Source organism: Acartia tonsa, chromosome 12 (assembly GCF_053477335.1).
Source record: "Acartia tonsa isolate MP-2025a chromosome 12, ASM5347733v1, whole genome shotgun sequence".
Lineage (NCBI taxonomy): Eukaryota > Metazoa > Arthropoda > Copepoda > Calanoida > Acartiidae > Acartia > Acartia tonsa.
The window spans coordinates 9,655,799-9,677,568 of NC_137271.1; the positions used below are offsets into that span (position 1 = coordinate 9,655,799).

A 21,770-nucleotide genomic window follows, 5' to 3' on the forward strand; every position below is an offset into this window, starting at 1 on the left:
GGAAATGTCAACATCTTATAACTAATCATCATTTTTTAGTCTTTTTTGTTATCAAAATTTAAACAATAACAATCAAAAATAATCTAAGAATTGCATATTAAAATTTTGTACTTTCCGCAAGGAATGAAAAGAAAATCCACAAAAAAAACACAGAATGAAGCGATATTGAAGTTGCATTTTTTCCAATAACCTGTTTTGACATCATTGAAAAATTTTCAACAAAAAATGCACTAAACAAATAAAAACAAGGAAGATCAATTTTACAAAAGCGAAGCCTAAAAAAAATAAGAAGGTCAGAAAATATTAAAAAATATAGAGCGTCAGTAGAAAATAAAACAAATATTCTATACAAAATCGCTTAAATACAAGATGCTTGTAAAATATTGAAATTAAAGCAGCTCTTTATTGCAAGTCAGGTAAATTTATATGGCGTCGCTCCATTCAAAGCTCTTATTTTTAACAAATGAGTATACACTAAATGTGTTTAACTCCACCACTACAAAAAAATTTATTTACGTCCTGCTTAAAATTTTGAATGAGTTACGTCCTTTCTTGTTGCTTTATCTAGGACTTAAAGTGAAGCTTCGACACTTCAAATATAGGCATTGAAAAATGAATTTTATAACTATCACAAAAAAAGAGATTATTTTTAGTATCTATTTTTAAATCGCTTAAATGGTTCTTTCATGTGAACCTAGAGGTGGCTCTTACTCTACGAGATATTATCCCTGCGGGACTCATCTAACTGAGGAGCCCCATACCTACGTGATATTATTAAAATTCAATAAAAGTCTCTAAAGTTGTTAAGCAAACGAACAAAAAAACTTTGGGGACTATTTTAATAAACAGCCCAATGTCCCTCCTTCCCTAAGACTAATAGCTCTTGGAATTTATCGAGATCTTACTGGATATACTTATATAACACAAGATGTACAATAGGACAGGATGTATTATTACTTGGATCTTACACCAGATTATCATGTACTCTAGTATAGTGAAACTTGTCGCTGGTTAACCCCCCAACCACCCCTTTTACCCCATTCCCTCCAAACCTACTGAATGAACAAACTGACCAATATGTTATGTCCATGTAATCACCCTAAATTGACAACAATTTTTTCCTTGTCATAATATCCACATATATACAAAATCCATAACAATAGAATACTTTTGGTTGATTGGGGAGTATTGTTATTCATGTAGGTCAAAATTATAATAAACAAAGAAAAAAACAAATGTTATTAATTAGAAGTGATGGATGGGATGGACATCCGGAATAAACTCCAGAGCAGTGTAATACAAATAAAAAATAAAATAAACAGCGAAACCTTTTATAATGTGGAAATCTTGGAATCGATCTGGCACCGCACCCAAAATGTAAATCTTAATGAAACTTTGTGGTAATATGTGAAATATGAACTTATTCAATCACTAAAAATTTCAGCCGTCTATCTGGACTAGGAATTAAAATAAACCTTGAACACTTAAAAAAAAATAGGAATCGATCTAGCACTCCAACCAATAAGCAAATTTAAATGAAACTGTATAGAAGTATGCAGAATTTGAACTTATTTAATCACTAAAAATTTTAGACTTCTATCTTGAATAGAAATTGAGAAAATCATAAAAATGTTAAAGTCTAGGAATTTTATTGATCTTACACTCCAATCAATTGACATATCTTTATAAAACTTAGTGAAAATATGAACTCATATAATCCCTGAAAATTTCATACATCTATTTTGAAAATAAGCCGAGAAAATCACGTTTCCCCCAAAACGTTACAGACGGACATTTCAAATTATAGAGTAGCTTCGCTACTAAAAAAAATGGGTACATTAATTACTAAACCAGCGAAGCTTTAACGCACTAAAAACATGTTAAGTTGAAAAAAAAATTTTGCCTTGTTGCAACAATGATATAAAAACCAGGTATAAGGTATAACCAACAAGCAAAATAAATCTAAAATATCATGTGGGGGGGAGGCAGATGAAAGGTCGTCAATTTTAATACGTGTTGGCCCCCAACGACAGCTATTATATAGGTTTCGTGATTGTTTTCGAATTAATTTCGTTGTTGGTATAAGCTGCATAAGAAACGTCATACTAGCGGCTAAACTTAATTTCTCTATGGGCTCTGTATTCAAGAAGGTAGGAAGGGGATTTAAAAATAGCTTAAAATCATCCCAAGACTCAAATATAAGAATAGAATGGTCTTAAATCATGAAAAGAGATATGTTAAGCTTATCTAAAAAAGATAACTCAATTGGCTCAGTAGTTATTGAGATCTTAAATTTAAGAAAAAAATAATAATCTTTATATATAAGGAAATACTTTTAGATTATTTTGATATAATAAATACACAGAGTTTGACAAAGAAAACTAAAATAATTAAAATAAAAGAAATCAATGTGTTAGTATTAGAATCTTCTTGAGCTATTTTTATTTCAAAGCTCTCCATTATTTAAATTATTCTTTATATTAGGTTAATAAACAAGGAAGTTATAGGTATTTACGTATTCATAAACAAACCAAAATTATTATAGCATATGTGTATTGTATATAGAAATAAGACTAATCTAATTAACATGAATAAACCAGATAAGACATAGCTCTTTATATAACATAAACATATAACATGAAAATAACATTTTACAAATTAGTTTTCGTGAAAACTGGTGCCTTTTTGCAATAAACCAAGGATGACAACAACCATAAAAGCGAAGCACTGAAACGGTAGGTCAAACGAACATTAACACGTGTAGAGTGTCAGAACTGAATAAGCAGAATATAAATATGAATATATAAGATTGTTATTAATTTTCTTATAAAACTGCTTAAATACAGAATGCTGTTTAAGAGCATACTTACATTTTAGGACTTAATTATAGAGATGCTTCCCTTATAACATTATACCTTGTTGTAATAGAAATCAACATTTCACAAATCAGATGAATAGGATAATAATATTAATCAGCATGTTTTAAAGCATTTCAGGCTTAAATCACATAAATCCTTACTACTTTACAGGGTGTTTTTTTTAGGACAAAAATATTACTTAATTGAACCCATTTGCTATTGACAGAAGTTAAAAATCTATTTCTTAATTTCTTCATCGGGTTGGGGAGTTTTGTATAAGAAAAACATATTAGCGATTTTTAACAAATTATGCCTTAACAACCGGTATTTCCAAAGTACCTATTTTTGGAAGATTTTTGGAACATGACAAATTTTAAGAGTGTGCGAAAATGCGTATTTTTTTAAAATTCGAATTGCGCGGCTTGTGCTAATAGTAGAAAGAAAAATGTTAAGCATACCGTTAGAATGGCAAGTGGGTTAAATTAAGTAATATTTTTGTCCTATTAAAAACACCCTGTAAATAAAAGAGGATAGTTACATTTTAAAAAGATAGCTTTAACATCATATTTAGACACTATTTTCCAAGGGCGAATTAATTATCTTCGGAGAGTGGAGATTCCCTCTCAATTAGTTATAAACATTCCCTGGACCAATAGAAGTCTTCCCAGAAAAGGTGAACCGTATAGGTTAACGAGATCCTTTGGCACAAACACTATGTTAACTTTTATGTTTAATTGGTACTGACTTCTTAAACAGTTAGGAACGGTTAACTGATATGTTTCTTCTTTACAGTGTAGCTTCTTATAGGAAAGTGTAAATCTATTTGTATGAGAATACAATCTCCCCGACCCCCCTAGAGATTAGTAGCCCATGGATAACTCTAGGTTAAATAACATTTGATTATCAACTAATATAAACCACAGAATTAATTATGTGAAAGAATAACAAAATATTTTCTTTAAATTCTTTCCAAAATAGGACGACATTTGATTTATGCATTGAAGTCGTTTTCTTTAGAAATTAATTGTAAACAGGGAAGTTATTTTGAAAAATGACAACATCCATAATTAACCCTTAACAGTCGGGCCCTTGCCGCACCTTAATCAGTTCCTATTAGAGCTAGAGGGCTAAAATTGTTTGTGCAAGTCCCCTGTGTTATGGTGAATTTCCGACCTTAAGTAAGTCAAGGTCAATTTCCGCTTCCTTCACCCTTTTATTTAACAACCTTTGTTTTTAGGTCCTTTTTTACTTAAAAATGTCAAACAGCTGTAATTTTTTTATTTTTAAAGCTAGAAGAAATTTTTTTTGCAGAAAATGTTTATTTTTATTTAAATTTTATAATTGAAATATCAAAACATAAGTTTCAGCGGCCGCAGCTGTACTTGGCAGCTGCCAGCCGCCGCAGTCGGCGGTTGGCGGGAAAACGGCGGCGGATCTTTATGAAATTTTAATACATTATGTAGACATGTAAGAAAAGCTTAAGTTTCAAATTTGAAGTCTCTAAGTCAAAATTTGCGGCCACAGGAGCATTTTAAAGATTTCTGGAGACCTGGAGGATCAGGACCTGCAGGATCATACCTGGAACCTGAAATGGACTTGAACACCTGTATTTAATATGAGGATGTACTACTAGAGGATATTTTTGTATTTTGGTAAGATAAAATGCTTTGTTTAAGTCAAAAACAAATTTTTGTTCTTTACCTGGATGACCCTGCCAGGTTTGCTGGCATCCTGTGCCCGCCAGGATGGAGATATTTAAAAAATTCTAACTCTCAGTTATGTGTCATACCCATACTTAAAAAGTCAAGCAGTTTGGGCTCTTTATCTTTCACACACAGAAAATGAGATAGAAAAAACCGGATGGGGGGGCGTTCAACGCCCCCCCCCCCCCGACCGTTAAGGGTTAATGAAGTACAAAAAAAATGACGGATAATAATACGGACAAGGATATATTAAAAGTATACTGGATACTCAGAAAACCTGTCTAATTTTATTACTATTTATCAACCAAAAAAATATGTAAAAAGCCAAAAGCCAAAATACCCAAGAACAACGGTAAATTTGATGTTAATAGCTTTGATAAAAGCCGAGAAAATCATGTTTTCCGCAAAACATTTCAAACGGACAGACGAATGGGTAATATCCTCTTAGAAATATTTTTTCAATTTTGAAAATTTGTATACATGGCTCGGCCCCCTTGCCTGCCTAGCCGCAGCAGTCGGCTCCCTAGCCTAAGACCTAACCTAACCTAAAATAGTTGTTCTGTCGGAGAGGGGGGGGGGGGGTACTTAAATTTTTAAAATTGAATAAAATATTTCTAAGAGGAGAACGCCCGAATGTTTCAAAGTATAGAGTAGCTATGCTACTAAAACTAGATACAAGAAGTTATAGTCTAATAATATCAATTAACATTTTTAAAAGCGACGCTATCATATAATTAGGGTCGGTCCGTACGTCCGTCCGTAACGGTTAGCTCTTTTTGTTAATTTAAACAGGTTACAATTGTACTATCGATTTCCTACTTTGCATGATGATTAGGTAGCACTTATAGCGTAGCAACTCTATAATCGTTACCAGAAAGTCCGTACGTTCATTTAAAACATGCTGATTTTTCATTTTTTACATCAAACTTTTGTAGGTTAACTGATTTTTTTAAAACTAACTCCTATTACAACAAGGACAATATTATAAACGACGCATATCTATAATCAAGTCCTAAATATGTAAGTATGTCCTTAAACAGTATCATGTATATCAATAATTTTGTAACAAATTTACTTATTTTGTTTTGTCTTAAGCATTAATATTACGTTTATTTATTTCTGACACTCTACAAGTGCTAATGTTTGTTTATCCTTTCATTTTAGAGCTTCGCTTTTATGGATGCTGTTATCCTTGTTATCTAATAACTCTTTGTTACTGCCAAACTTTCTTGATGATTTTTAAGTGCGTTGAAAATTGCTTAGCATTGAGAAAAATTTGAAATCTATAAAAATAGCCCAAAACCTGCTCAAAAGCAGTCTGACCATAATTGATGTTTTATAGAAAATGATGAGAATGTCTCAACCACTAATAATAATCTATAGATGGGATATCTTTTTGTATCATAATTGGGGATGTACATTTATTTTTAGGCCATTGTCTTATCTATTTAGATCTCTTTGATACAAAATATTCTATATTCATATACGACCAAAGACTTTCTTTAGTTTAAATTGATTTTCTTTTTGTGTATGTTTCAAATATGCCCTAAACTTTAGAGGTATATTGGTAATTTAATAGTCAATGATAATTTTAGAGTACATTTGCTAGTAAAAATAACGAAAAAATACTAAAATGTGTTTAAGCAGAAAATAAGGGCAAAAAGGTGAAGGTATTTACAAAAGGATTCTGTTGGCCTGATTAATGATTTTCAACATTATAGTCAAGGTTGTTCAATACAGGTTGGACCTAAATAAAAAAAAATAAGTGTTTACAATTTTTCGGATGGAAAGCCATGATTATTTGACTTTTAAAACCAGTAGGAATTGGAATATGTTCCCACCTCCCCACCCCCATAAAGGGTTCCAGGACAAACGCAGGAGTCTCAACATCAGAGTGGACAAACGCAGGAGTGTTAAAATATTAAATAAATTAAGTATTTCTATACAGATTAGGTTAGGTTAAGATATGAATGTACAAATAAGCCCCCCGCAAGGGTTAGGCATTTAAAAACCTAAAAGTTTGTCTAAAATAGGTTAGGTTAGGTTAAGTGTTCTCTCCTGCATTTGTCAACTCTGACATTTGGAACTTCTGCGTTTGTCCTAGGACCCAATAAAGTTACAAGTATTTGTGTAGGGTTCTGGCTTTTTCTTTAAGTAGACAAGAAGCTTGAAATCTTTCCTGAACAAATACTAAACTTTCTGCAAGTTATAGAATGATCCGCCCAGCTAAAAAATACTTGATCGGAAAAATTAAGGGAGTTTTGTTATTTATTATGAATAGCTTTCTACAGATATAAAAATGTGCTATTATAGGGTAAAAAACAGTCTTGTTAGCCCTGAGATGCTGAAGGCTCAGGTTAGCAAAACTGGTTTTAATATTATATAAGATTTTATTCTATAATATAAAAGAATCCAACAATATCGAATTTGGAATTTTCTCTTGCAAAATAATGTATCCTCAATAAAAAAATATTTGTCTGCTTTGTTCCAAAGGTTCTTTACCATAGTTGTAAGGTGGTTTTAAAATCATAAGAGGAATACTTATAACAGAACAAATTAAATAAAGATATGAATGTGATTTCAATCTTATGCCAACTAAGAAACCCATCTCAAGTAAAGTTTAATTGCAAATATGTCAAGTGTCACTGTGTCATACAAACTTTAACCTAAATTACATATTTTATGGTAACTATTCTGATATTGAGAATTTATATGGCAAACAACATGATTATTGTTTTATTTTGTAAATTTAATGTTTTTTCTTATGTATTATTATAAACAACTCTGTTTAGTTCTTTGAAAAAAAAAAACAAAGTAGAAATGTTCTCGATTATGATTTCTTCTGGTATAAACAATTTATTTCTTTTCTCTTTTTAAATTAAAAATGAAAAAGTTTTATAGTATAGGAAAATGATGAATATACTATAAATTGAAATAATCTATTACTAGGCTATATAGGAATATCTAGAAGTCTACATACAATTATTAACCCTTAATGGTCGGGGACTTGCACAAAAAAAATTTAGCCCTCTAGCTCTAATAGGAACTGAGTTAATAGGGGGGGAAGGCGTTGAACGCTCCCCCCCCCCCTGACCGATTAAGGTGCGGCAAGGGGCTCGACTGTTAAGGGTTAAAGTAACAGTTCTTAGACATTCTGAAAAATTATGTATAGCAACCTATTTATTAAAGACTACATGAATAATGAAATAAAAATCATGAAATTAATACTGTTTTCAATCGTATCTTTTTTTATTTTAATAACTGTAGAGAGCTGTAAATAATACAATGAGATAGAAAGCTATCATAAAAAATTGATAATATTCATATTAGTTTTTTACCCTATTCAGCTAGATGGGTAACTGATTCTAGATTCTATAGATTAATATTTCAAAATTTCTTGAAATTAGAGCCAAAATGGGTCAGATGTTAGACATCTCATTTTAGAAATCTCGAGCCAATCATATTTTTACGTCATCTGTAAAAGCCAAACCTGGAATAAATAACCTAACTGTATATAAAGATATAATGATGGGTGGGTATAGCTAAAACCAAAGATAATTAATATATACAGTACTCATCTACTTAGCCTTGTTAGATGATCTGTACTTTTAAGCTTATATAATAGTTATTATTATTATAATTATTAATATAAATAAAGTTCTGCTTAACTTTATTTAAACAAAATAGTTATATATAGCATCGTATTATAGACAGGTTTCCGCTGATAATAAATGAAAAATTAAATGAGAATTTCCAAAAAAGGAATTTTTTTCGTAAGAATAAAATTTCACGTAGTTTGACTTCCCTTGTGTTTGGAAGAAGTCCAATAAACACATTAACCTTTAAAATTAAAGCTTGTAGAGTAACTTCACAACTTACAATAATGACAATATCCATAAAAGCGAAGATCTAAAATCCGAAGGAAGGACAAACGAACAATAAGTCTTGCAGAGTGTCAGCACTTGATTAATAAGCAGAACATTAAATTTGTGCCAAATTGCGTAAATAAAATGAACTTACTTTATTTGCAGTATTGTTTATTTGCTTATTATATTGTTGTGTTCTAGGAATCATTATTACAACAAGGATGGCAACATCCATAAAAGCGAAGCTCTGAAACGGTAGGACAAACGGACATTGACACTTGTATAGTGTCAGAACTGAATAATCAGAATATAAATGTATGAAAGTCGAAGCAAATTTATAAGTAAATTTGTTGAAAAACTGTTATATACAGGATAATGTTCATGGACATACTTACATTTTTAGGACTTGATTATAGAGATGCTTCGCTTATAACATTGTACTTTGTTGTCCTAGGAATCAGTATTCAACAAATCAGATCAATCAGATAATTTTATCTGATAAAAATTTGTTGTTAAAAAAGTTAAAAATCAACATGTTTTAAATCGACGTTCGGACTTTCGATTATAGAGTTACAACGCTTCATAAATAGTACCAAATTGTTCAGGGAATAATCATTTAAAGTTGAAAACTAATTAACAGCACATCTACTAAATTAGAAATAAACGAAAAGAGCTAACAGTTACAGACACGTACTGACGGACTTACCCTAATTATAGAAAAGCTTCTCTTATGAAAAGAGGCAAATAATTGTTGAAACTTTGTTGGGCAAGAAAGAGAAGATTTAAACTTTTTGTGATTATAAATGAAAAATTGTCCCAAAACTTTTCAAGTAACATTTCATATTTAGGATTTCCTATAAAACAACTTATTTGTATTTCTAAATAATTTATGCCGTTTTTTTCAATGCTTGTGTTAGGGAGGGAGATGACATTGGGATTAAAATAAATAAAAGTACAAAACTTTTATAACCACGTTATTACATTCCTTGATTGTGGATACTTTTTTGAAATTTGATTGGTCAGTTCTAAAGTAGAAGTGTCCACACTTATCAACCAATAATAATTTCATACTTAAGGGGTAATTTTTGTTGATTATCATTAGGGATGTAAATAAATTCATTGCCCTATCCCTAGTTGTTTTTACATCCAGATGGTGTGTAACGTAAAGCGCCGATAGTAAAATTAACCCTATTTATTGGGGGGGGGGGGGGTGGTGCTCCAAGTAATCACTTTACAGACAGTGGGGGGATCTAATCTCCCCCCCCAGTCCCCTAACTTAACTCAAAAACTATAAAAGCTACAAAGACAGACTCAAAAGCAAAGTTGTTCATTATTACAATTCACCACCCCCCTCCCCCCCCCCCCCCCAAGCTGTTTGTAAAGAAAATTACAGCACAATGTAGAAAAGCTATTGTTTTAAAACGAATCTCTTTATGGTGCCTATAAAAAAAGATATCATACAATACGAATGACCAATGTTAGGCCAATACTCATATTTTCTATTTGCATTATAAATAGCATCTTTTAATACTGGTCAAGTATTGAAGAAATATTTTGAATAAGTTTGTGTCAATTTTATGAAAAGATAGGATAAACGATGTCTCCAATGAATGAGAAAGTACTATACCCATAAACAGGGATGGAGGGTTGGGACAACAAAAGAAAAAAAAACCGGCATTTTCAAAATTGAGCACCAATAACTCCTAACCTTGTCGTTATATAAAAAAAAATTGGGATGGGGCGGGGGGTATTTTTTGTTTGTTTATTACGTTACGTTAGGTTAAATTAGCCTTGCTGGGTTAGGCCCATTGTTTTGTATTCAAAATAGCTAACAGACAAAGATAAGACAAAAAAACATAGAGTACATTTTCTGCTAAAGGTTATATATTACGAACGTTTTATAAATTTTGTGATATTTTACAATCTCTTTCTAAATCCTATAATATAATTTAATGTTTAATTTTTGTCTGTAGCTTAACTAGTTTAGCCAATTTTATTTCTAAATCTAAGATATTTATAATGACTTTAAATAAAAAATAAATTCTCAAAAGATTGGCTTCTCAAATTTTAAATTGATATGAAAAAAGTAATATTATCATTTTAGGTTAAAATAGGTAAAATTGAAAGACAATAAATTACGAAGAGAATATTGAAAATATAGACAATTCTTCAGGTGAATCTAAAGGGATAGGAAAATTGCCGCTAAATTTAAGTACATTCCCAAGGATGATACGCAAAATTATCCAATCTGTAGATTACATTTAAAGGTTGATACGCTTGAACACTCAACTTAATGATTCAACTAATCAACAAATAAAGACTTTTAACCTACTACCGTGGCTATACACGTAGCGCATTCGCTCGTAGTCGGGGAGGTGACAGGCTCGAATCTCGGCCGTTCAGCTCGTCATTACTAAAGGTTTTTTAAAAATTTGCTACTGTTGCTATAATAGGTATGCAACATAAAAAGTTAGAGTAAGGGGAATGCCTTGGCCCATAAACAGGATCAACCCATTACCAAGCACATTAAGGACTTTAAGGTCGATCAATTAAAGGCTTGGTTGTCTATTGTATGTTAACTTGTTCAATATATTTATTGGGGATATGAATTTAATATTTCATTTTCCTTACCTAAAAAAGTTTTTTTCTTTTATTTTGTGATAGAAAATTAAAACTATTTTTTATTTAATCATGTAAATATAATAATCATTTCACTTATTTTTGTTGTTTAGCTGTATTTTTCTAAAGCTGGTTATATTTCAAGTTTTTCATAAAATCAGGGAGGGAGGGGACATTGGTCTGTTTATTACACTAGTCACCAAAGTTTTATAAAAATGTTTTATTATCCGTTGGCTTAACAACTTTGGGGCCTTCAGTGAATTTTGTTTTGTTGATTCAATAAGTTGAGTGTTTAAACGTTTCAACCACTAATTTTAATATATTGAAGGGTAATTTTGTGTAACATCATCGGGTTTGTACATCAATTTATCGGCCATTGTCTTATCTCTTTAGATCCCTTGAGTAGAGCACATTTTTCACACATCAAATAAAAGTTGGATTTAAGTTTAAAAGAGAGAAAATTTTATTATGGCTTTTAATGCATTTTTTGCATACCTCAGGTTTCGCATAGTAGGTATTCTATAATGTTAAAAAATGTAATAATAGTTATTTCTTTCATCGTATTATAAACCACTTTCCGCAGATATGGAATGTACAATTATTAGATTAAAACCATTTTTTTAGCCCCGAGGTGCCGAAGGCGTGGGCTAAAAAAACTGGTTTTAATCTTATGATTGTACATTTTTATATTCGTAGAAAGCCGTTTATAATACGATGCTAGACATAGTTTTTTCGTATGCATGAGAACCGGTTTCTATCAACCGGATTCGAATGAATACGAGAAAATATTATTACAAGATTTTGGAAAATTACACAACAGAATAAGAATAGATAACATATTCAAATTAAAAACATATCGAAAAAACAACAACAAAATATCTCAATTATTGATGCATCTAATTATACATTAAAACCTACAAACAACAGTCAACCTAACAATAATCGTTTGATCGCTCAAAATATATACATTTTTATTATTGAGACCTCGTTTTTCCTCCACTCCCTATCCCCTTCCTTTTCCAGCATATTACTGTATATAGTGCACATTACATAATAAAGACCTCTTTATAAAATATAAAAAATAAACATATAAGGCTTAATTATATTGTGCTAAACCTACAGTTTTCATTTCTTATTAGTAATACTTTAAAAAAATACTTAAAAAAATACTAAACCTAAAAGGCTGAATTTTATTGTGGTAAACCTACAGTTTTCATTTCTTAATAGTAATACTTTATCAATAATTTTAATTTGTAACGATTAAAGACCCCTAAACTTAATGTTTAAATATCTAAATATTTGAATTCGAACAAAAAGTTGACCAAAATTACTTTTATTTTAGAAAAGATTGTTCATAATTTTTTATATTTTTAAATATTTTATTGAATTTGATATTTCAGTCACTTTGAATTTAACAAAGCATTTGATTGTAAATATCAAATACGCAACATAATTGCACTATGTTAATACCTTAAAATATATTTTTAAAAATATACATATGATACTAAAAGATATCATTGAATATATAAGAAAGATGGACGTTTTTATATAATTCATAAAACCCCTGATACATAAAAGATTGGATAGTAGGTATGTCATCCTATTTTATAAAGTTTTTATTTGTTTGTCATTTAGTTTTCGTTAACCACTGCATTTGAAACAATCACATTGTTAGGATTAGTTAGAGTTTTAGGTTATTTTATTTTTATATGTCTTTGAATTAACTCATGTTACTATTAAACTTTAAACATATTATATGATGTTTAAAATTATCCTACAGGATGTCTGTCTGTTTGTACCGAAGGATTCCCAAGATAAATCGCCCCCAGAAAAAAAAGTTATTCCACCCCATAGAGATAATTTTTACCTTTTGTTTTTAAATCTAAAATAAGATATTTGGTTAGAGAATTCAACTCAATTCAAGTCCTCTAGGAGCGTAGCCGCTAGTAATATATAAAAGTTTTGCTTTCAAAATTGTTGGATCGAATAGTATAATCTATATAAACTTTTGAGAATTAACATGTTTCCTTAAAATCAATGCATAACAGATTATAAAAGGTGGTGTATAATCAAAATTCTGTTGTAAAAAGAAAAATACAAAGTATTAAAAACCCGTCACTAATCTCTCAGGGAGGAAGAGGACATTGGGCTGTTTTTTACACTAGTCCTAAAAGTTTTATAGAAGCGTTTTATTGTTCCTTGGCTTAACAACTTTGGGGACTCTTATTGAATTGTGATTGGTTGGTTCATTAAGAAGAGTGTTCAAAAGTTTCAACCCCTAATAGTAATAAGGGTAATTTTAGGGATGGGAGTGTACATTAATTTATCGGCCATTGTCTTATCCCTTTAGGTCCCTGTTAATCTGTAAAACTTTGTGTTTCCTGTGATTTGGTTACATAATTTTCTTAACACCTTCCTTTAATCTTATATGTGTTGGAATAGTCCAACCTATCCTTGTAATAAAGTAACAGGATGTTTGTCTGTATTCTGTACCGAAGGATGTCTTCAACCGCTGATCCGATAAGGTTCTCCTTTACAGTGTAGCTTCTCATAGCTCCTGGGAACGTTTATAGCTATTTTTGGGGATGGTACAACCACACTTCCAAGAGAAATCTCCCTAGATTTTTTTTCTTTTCTTTTTAAAATTACAATTGAAAGTGGGGATGTTGACCATAAATGCTCCTAGAGGCCTATAAGGAGCGTAGTCGCTAGAAGAATACTATAGGAACCAGAATCTAAAAATCTAATTGAGAACTGTTTTTATTTAGGCTGGGTGAAGGGGGGAAAACTTTTTACAAAAGATGGTAGCTAAACCTCTAATAAAAAGGCAAAAACCATGCCAAAATCGCAAAAATATAACTTAATCAGTTGTAATGGTTCACGGATACTAAGCTTTTCATATACATTAAAAAGTACATTTATCATCAGATAAACCTTTTTTGACTTTAATATTCGATGAAATAAAATTTTTAATTATGAAAAGTAAGTGAAAATTGTATAGTATCCTCCAAAGTATCATTTTGATAACTTAAAATCTTAAAAAAAATATATGCGAAATATTATTTTACAAATCTGCTAATTTAAATGAACAGCCGTTACCACTTTAATTCAACCCAAATTTTGAGAATCAACATTCAAAACCGAAAGAAGATTTAACACGACGTAATCCAGTCTTAGAAATATTATTTTTCATTTTATTAGGATTGTGTTAAAAAGATATTGACAGACAAATGCAAAAGAAATAAAAGATAGTTGCTATCTATAATACAAAGTAGCTTGATGTCTGTCCGTCTGTCCTTCCGTCCATCTGAAGCTTAAGATCTCGGTAACCACTGAACCGATCCCTTTCCCAATTTTTTTTTGTAGGAGATATCCTTGGTCCTTGATCCTTTTTGTTTTGTAGATGATTTCCTTGGTCCTTCTTATTTTTTTACGAATTTCACCTTAACTATTTTCTTATCATCTCTTGGGGCAAAGCATCTAGAGGCCAGGAGCGAAGTCGCTAGTTTGTAATAATACAAAAGGAAGACAAATACGTCAATTTGATTAAAATTGTATTGTCATATACTGTCTCGCTTACAATATTGTACCTTCTTGTCCTAATAATTATTAATATTTATTATTAATTAATTAATAGGATAATTACATACAAAAGTTGATGTCAAAAAAAAATCAGCATGGCTTAACCCCTACAGATCGGGCCCCAATTCCCACCTTATTAGATCGGGGGGAAGGGCTAATTTGCCCCCCCCCCCCCCCCCCCCGATGTATAATTACTAAATTTAAGAAGTCACAACTCTCTATCTTACCTACAAAAAAATTACATTGTAAAAACTAGAGGGGGGGGGGTCATTCTGACCTCCCCCCCCCCCAAATCTGTAAGGGTTAAATGAACATACAGACTTTCTGTTACCGATTACAGTGATGCTACGCTTTCTGAAGTTAAAGGGTTAAATGAACATACAGACTTTCTGTTACCGATTACAGTGATGCTACGCTTTCTGAATCTTACCCAACTGTTAAAGTAATCATCATGCAAAGATTGAAATCGATAGGACAATTCTAATATGTCTATATTGATCACGATCCTAATTATGGAAAAACTTCGCTAATTAAAAATTAGTCTTCCCATCTCAATTTCAACAGAATACTCCCTTTAATGGAAGTACCTACTTTCTATTAGACACCTCTTAACCAGTATAAGAAGAGTGCAGCTACTAAATAATCAAGGAATGTTATATCATGAGCTTTTAAATTTAAAGTGACTGAAATCTAATCTTTTAAAATTTGTAATGTCTTGCATAGAGACAAAACCCAGGATTAAACAAAACCTTTTTGACTTTTAATGCATTTTGATTGGTTGGTTCATTTAGTTGAGTGTCCAAACGTTTTAATCTAACAGAAGAGTAATTTTGTGAATCATCATTGGGATGTAATTCAATTTATCGGCTATTGTCTTTTTACTTTTTATCCCTTAAATGCATATGCAAACCATTATTAACTATTGATTAAGAGATACCTACATATGTATAATACGTTTCTTGTTTTTATCAGGATTGTGTGTGCGAATGGGGCGTTTGTCCATAGTTAGGTATGGAGACCGCTCTTCTATGAGTACTACTAAAACCTAATTTTAATGCAATACACATAGACATTCTCATCGTCGGTTCGTTTGTTTAGAATGCTTAACCCTCTATTCCCACAAGTATAATACGAATTTGGTTGAGCTGGTGGAAGCTCAACAAAAGACCCACGCGAAGTATTATGTTGCTTTAACCTAAGAATAAATGGTTGGTTTTGATATTCGATCAGAATTGTATAAGTATATTAAGTATTAAGGAAGGAAAATGTTTTTATAAAGTGTATTTATATCACAAGTGCATAAGTTAAGTATGAAAATATTTACAGGATAAGTGTTAAAATTATAAGTAGAGTAGGACAGAAATATGCCCTAAGTCCCAAGCAGTGAATTGTGCTAAGTGTTAGAGTTCTAACATAAGGCCTGAGCTCAATTCATGCTAAGTACTAAGGGGCCTAAATTTAAACTACAATGCATGCCAAACAACTAAGTCATTACCTTTTAAAGCCAGAAAGAGAAGTTGATGGTAGGAGAGTTAATAAATAACTGAATAAATTCAAGAGGTACATGCTATAACATTAGCTCTGGACCAGGATTTTAGTGTTTGTCTGTGCAATTAAATATCTGTGTGTTAATATGTGACGTAAATCAGGCATGGTTGTAGGCATACATATTTGAACTAGTTGTTTGTATGATTACATTAACTATAAACATAATATCTTTAATAAACATATACTATTAGCAAATCACATACAGATTACCATGAATAGGCTAGCGTTACCCATATATGGTGTCATATAGGTAAGGATAGGCCTATGAATGCATAAATTGATACAAATAATGCCTTGGGCCTAGCTAAAGTAATTGTGTCTTGCCCCTGAGTGCTACTAGTTAATTGCAGGGCACGTGTCAATCAAAGGTTCATAATATGATCTATAAAGTGTTGACTTTATATCAAGCATAGATAGATAGTTGTGGATGCGAAGCATTTCTGTAAAAGTCTCATATGTACGTTCAAAGAATTTGAAAATTGAGGATCGCATCTCCAGGATTGGGTTAATCCTGTAAATGGCATGGCATAGCTATTCTTCAACTCTTTATAACACTCTAAATGATTTACGAAATATTCTGGTTGTTTTAGGGGGTGTGAAGATCCCTTTTCAGGGGGCGCTTACATTTCCACTAGGAACAACGATGATTTAAAATAAATCAATTCACTATTTTACGTTTATTAAATCACTACCAGTATTGTAACGAACCCAATTAATATTCGCTGAATCAAAACCAGTTCTACTGAAAAATCATGTATAGCATCGTAATAGACACAATTTTCATAATTATTAGAATAGAAACCATAAAATTTGTTTAGTTATCCCGGGACTGTAGACCCTTGTGGTAAAAAAAACTGGTTTTTATCTTTTCATTTTAATATCCACTGGATGCTTTTTATGATACGATGAGATATCTAACTAATCCGTGTGATAAACCTTATATAGTTTATGAATTGATTAAATGACTCGGTCCACTTTACTTACATCTTAATTATGTATGTTTGTTTACAGTATGGCTACGAAACAGAATGTCTGTTAGTGTCGGATTAGAGCTGGTTCTAAGCCATAAAGAAAAGACATCGTATTTTAAACATTTTTCTATGAATGATAAATAAAAATATCATGAAATTAATAACAGTTTTTTTATTCTAATATTTAATTTTAATGTCCGCAGAAAGCTGACAATAATAACTAACATTTATTTCAGTTTCTTTTTATTTCAACATTTTAACTATTTAAAGCATAGCTTTTCTATACTTTGGGTCGGTATATTAACAACGGATTGATCTGATTAGTAATTTATATATGTTTGAACAGGCCCCTCAATTTCGAACATTGCATGATGATTCCTGTTACTGTAAAGTACAATTTGAAAAGTGGAGCAAATCTGTAATATTTACACATCCTTGACACATGACTTTTCGACAGATCAAATATAACAGTACAAAATAGTAAACTAAAGAATGCTAAATAATCCCAGATATCTAAAGGAATGAGACAATAGCCGATAAATTAATGTACATCCCAAATAATGATATACATTTTACCCCTTCTGTAGATTACAACTTGTGGTTTAAACGATTGGACACTAAACTTAACAAATCAATAAATCAAAATTCAATGAAAGTCCCCAAAGTTGTTAAGCCAACGAATAAGAAAACGTTATTATAAAACTTTGGGGACTAGTGTAATAAACAAACATCCCAATGTCCCGCCCCTCCCTCCCTGAATCCCTTTATTATTTGTTAGTGGTTCCAAAGTTGAAAGTTGAGTTAGAATATTTGGCTAGATATAATTTGTCTTATTCTACACGTTCAAATTAATTATTATTTTCAGCAAGGAGGAGGGGGGGGGGGGGGATTAGGCTGTTTATCACACAAGTACCCAAAGTTTTATATTAACGTTTTCTTTTTCGTTGGCTTAATAACTTTGGAGACTTTAACAGAATTTTAATTGGTTATTAAGATGGGCATCGTTTTAACTTTTAAATGTAATCTACAGAAATGAGAATTTTGTGTATTTCAATGCGGATGTATATCAATACATCGGGCATTGTCTTATCCCTTTAGATCCCAGGTTATTCATATTAAACCCTGTGGGGAATGGGGGAGGCATATGTTTTTTTATTAAATTAGGTGAGGTAACAATTTTTAATGTAATAATTGAAGCATCTTTTAATTCTTTTTAAAATACTTTTTCTGATGTTTTCATATCTGAGCTTTGTTTTTTTATGATTTTATTATCATTCTTGTATTTACCTAGCCTTATGTTTAGATTATATGAAGAAGAAAAAACAAGAATGACAACATCCTTTAGTAGAGCAGCACAAAACATTAAAAGGTGCTAAAAAAACAAAGAAAATATCAAAGTAACATAAAACTATCTGGCGATTTATCTACAACTAGCGGCTACGCCCCTAGAGGCCTCTAGTGGCACTTTAAATGTTTTTTTTAATTTCAAAATATGTCTGTGTTGCGTTGACGTTTATGTTGCGTTGAACTCTCTTTGTAAAATCGAGAAACAAAATTTTTTTGTGATTTATCTCGGGAGGGTGGTGGTATCCTCCCCCAAAATAGTTATAAACCTTCCGAAACCTATGAAAAGCTACCCTGTCAAAGAGAACCCGATCGGTTCAGCGGTTAGCGAGATCCTTCGGTACAGACAAACAGACAGATAGATACACAGATAGACATCCTGTTACTTTATTATAAGGATAAAACATCCTTTAGAACAACTTTAGATATGGAGTATATGTGAAAAATATAAAAATATCCAAAAACATGCTAAAAAGCATTTCGACCGCCATGGATGTTTTTTATTATAAACTAGCGAATGCTCCCCTATCATCTAGAGGCTCTATATTCAAAGAAATAAGGATGGACAGAAAAATAGCCTAAAACCATCCAAGTACCTATATGAAGCTTCACTGTAAATGAGGACCATATCGGTTTAGAGCTGTCAGCAAGATCCTTCGCTACAGACAAAAAAATGCTTACTACTTTAGATAACAGGATTACGCATCATAATAATGGAAATCTTGACAAGAAGTTTCAGCCTTCTGTCTTAAATATGAGTCGAGAAATCACGTTTCCCCAATTTCGTATTTTACGGACAGATGGACGGACGAATTTTTGGAATTATTGAGTAGCTTTGCTACTAAAAACAATTATATGAAGATAAAACGTATTCTTTCATCTCTAAATTGGAATCATAATTGGAGACCACATTTTTATTTTTATTGTCTTAGAAATAACATTTTATTATAATAAATTTTTTTCTCGTAGTTATTCGAATCCAGTGGATAGGAACCGGTTCTCATCCATACGAAAAAACTATGTCTAGCATCGTATTATATCTATCTTTCTACGAATATAAAAATGTAGAATCATAAGATTAAAACCAGTTTTTTTAGCCGGTGCCTTCGGCACCTCGGGGCTAAAAAAGTTTTAATCTTATAATTGCACATTCTATATCCGCGGAAAGCCGTTTATAATACGATGCGAGAAATAACTATTCTAGTTTCACTTGCGCGGCTTCACTTTAATGTGAAATGTCTGTCTACATTTCTCGGCGGCTATTCAAGATAGAAGACTAAATTTTTATAATTGCAACAGATTTACTAGATTTATTTAGGTTTATACATTTAGTTCTGAATTTGAATTCTGCTTTGATGAATGTTGTCATCCTTGTTTCAAAGTTATTATGGGATTTAATTTTTTTTATTAGGATGTAGATACATTGTACATTTAATCTTTTAAATGAAAAGAAAAGAAACAATTTATTTTAATTGTTAAAAGTTTAGTCATCATGAATGCATTATTTTGCAAAATAAAAAAGTTTTTTTTTGTAAGCAAAGCTTTTCAACAACTATGAGTTCTGTTTGTTAACCAATTTAATTAAAATACATGTATTTTTTGGTAATTAATGGATTTTGAAAGAATACTGTCATTATCAAGCAAGTTTTATTCCTTTTTGAAATAAATTTTGTTAATTTCTATTGCTGTGCTACTTTTGTGAATAATTGCCCTTCTTTCTTTAATAATCTATCTCATAATAAAATTATATTTTGTCTTACAAATTTTAATAAAAATAAGTAGAAAACGTTTTATAAATTACAAAACTTCTTGCTGATAATATATTGTTTAATTAATATTTTGCTGAAGAAACTAAAATTGGTAACCTCTTAGATAATTGAATACAAATGAAAAAAATATAAAACAAATAAGTAGAACAGCAGAAGATTTTTTTCTCATGAAAAGGGATAAGCAAGGACGTCCAAGGGGGGGGGGGGGGGGTAAATGTGTGATTACCCCTGCCCCCAAAAAAATCATGTTTGAATTTTTACCCCACCCCCTTCCCTTAAAATTAAAAAGAATGGACATCCTTGCCTATATGATATATTAGAGAAAAACACTAGAGGGAGAAAGGGTTAAATAACTGTATCTCCCCATCGCAATCGTCTTGTGCAATTTTCCTATTGGGTCATTGAAAATCAACTAATGGTATAGCTTATATTAACGCAGCTAAGTAGCAGAAAATTATTTAGAAGCAGACGAAAGAGGCCTTTGAAAAATTGAAGGGAGGTATTTGTCTGTATATACATCTATACTATAGATCTGTTTATGATATAAAGATTATCCCCGTAGGCATCCCCAAAATTTAAAATTTGGAATTTTTACCCCCTTCCCCCCCCCCCCCCAATGTAAAAGATTGAACGTCCTTTTGGATAAGAAAATGACCGATAAATTGATGTACGATACAAAAAATAACCCCTTCTGTGGATCACCATAGTGATTCAAACGTTTGGATACTCAACTTAATGAACCAACCAATCAAAATTCAATATTGACAAAAATTAATATTTCCATAATACCATTTTAAATTATATCAGTTACGACTACCTTTATTACCTTGAAATTGCACATTAATACTATCAATTAAACAGGGCAATCACGGTTTAATTTGTGCTTCGCTACTTTGTCATCCTTGTTCTTATTGATAAATGTATTACTTATAGATATTTAATTCAGATAACTACCTGGATCCTCTTTTGAGGATTTTCTTTCGTCTGCTAGCAAATTGCATCCGCTCTTCTGTAGCAACTTGACTGGGTTAATATCTCCGACGGCATTTGCTAATATTCGCAGAGCCAATTGAAAATTGGCACAGGGTTCACGGATTGGGGATATGCAGTTATTTTTTCCCTTTCTCCTCTATTATTTTACTGTAATTTATTGTTTCAAAATCTAAATTTGCCTTACCTTTGAAGATTTTTATCATCCCCCGTTTTTCCGCCAGCCTGGCGCTTTTTAGGATCCCCGATCCCCATGATTTTCATCCACGCGTTTCCGCCCCCTAATTCAGATCATATACATTCATTTCATAGCATTACCTAACTGTTATGTATTTGTTTGTTTGTCTTCTGTATATCTTTTTTTGTTTGTTTTTTAGCCTGTATGTTCTTTTGACTTTCTGTCTGCCTTTTAGTCTGCCAATTTGTCTAACTGTTTGTATGTCTATTTATCTGTCTGTTTGTCTGTCTGTTTGTCTGTCTGTTTGTCTGTCTGTTTGTCTGTCTGTTTGTCTGTCTGTTT

The 21,770-nt window shown here is 31.3% G+C and overlaps 2 protein-coding genes across 2 annotated transcripts in view; one reads left to right on the forward strand and one right to left on the reverse strand.

Moving 5' to 3' along the window:
• The window catches only part of Sh (Potassium voltage-gated channel protein Shaker), a 543,641-nt gene extending 522,112 nt beyond the window's left edge, over positions 1–21,529 (reverse strand). Inside the window, exon 1 of the mRNA XM_080179535.1 lies at positions 21,438–21,529. Within this exon, the coding sequence (XP_080035661.1) occupies positions 21,438–21,514 (77 nt within the window). The 5' untranslated portion in view covers positions 21,515–21,529. The remainder of the gene's footprint in view (positions 1–21,437) is intronic.
• Positions 1–21,770, forward strand: part of LOC145334174 (all trans-polyprenyl-diphosphate synthase PDSS1-like) — a 320,870-nt gene that overhangs the window by 9,998 nt on the left and 289,102 nt on the right. The window lies entirely within an intron of this gene.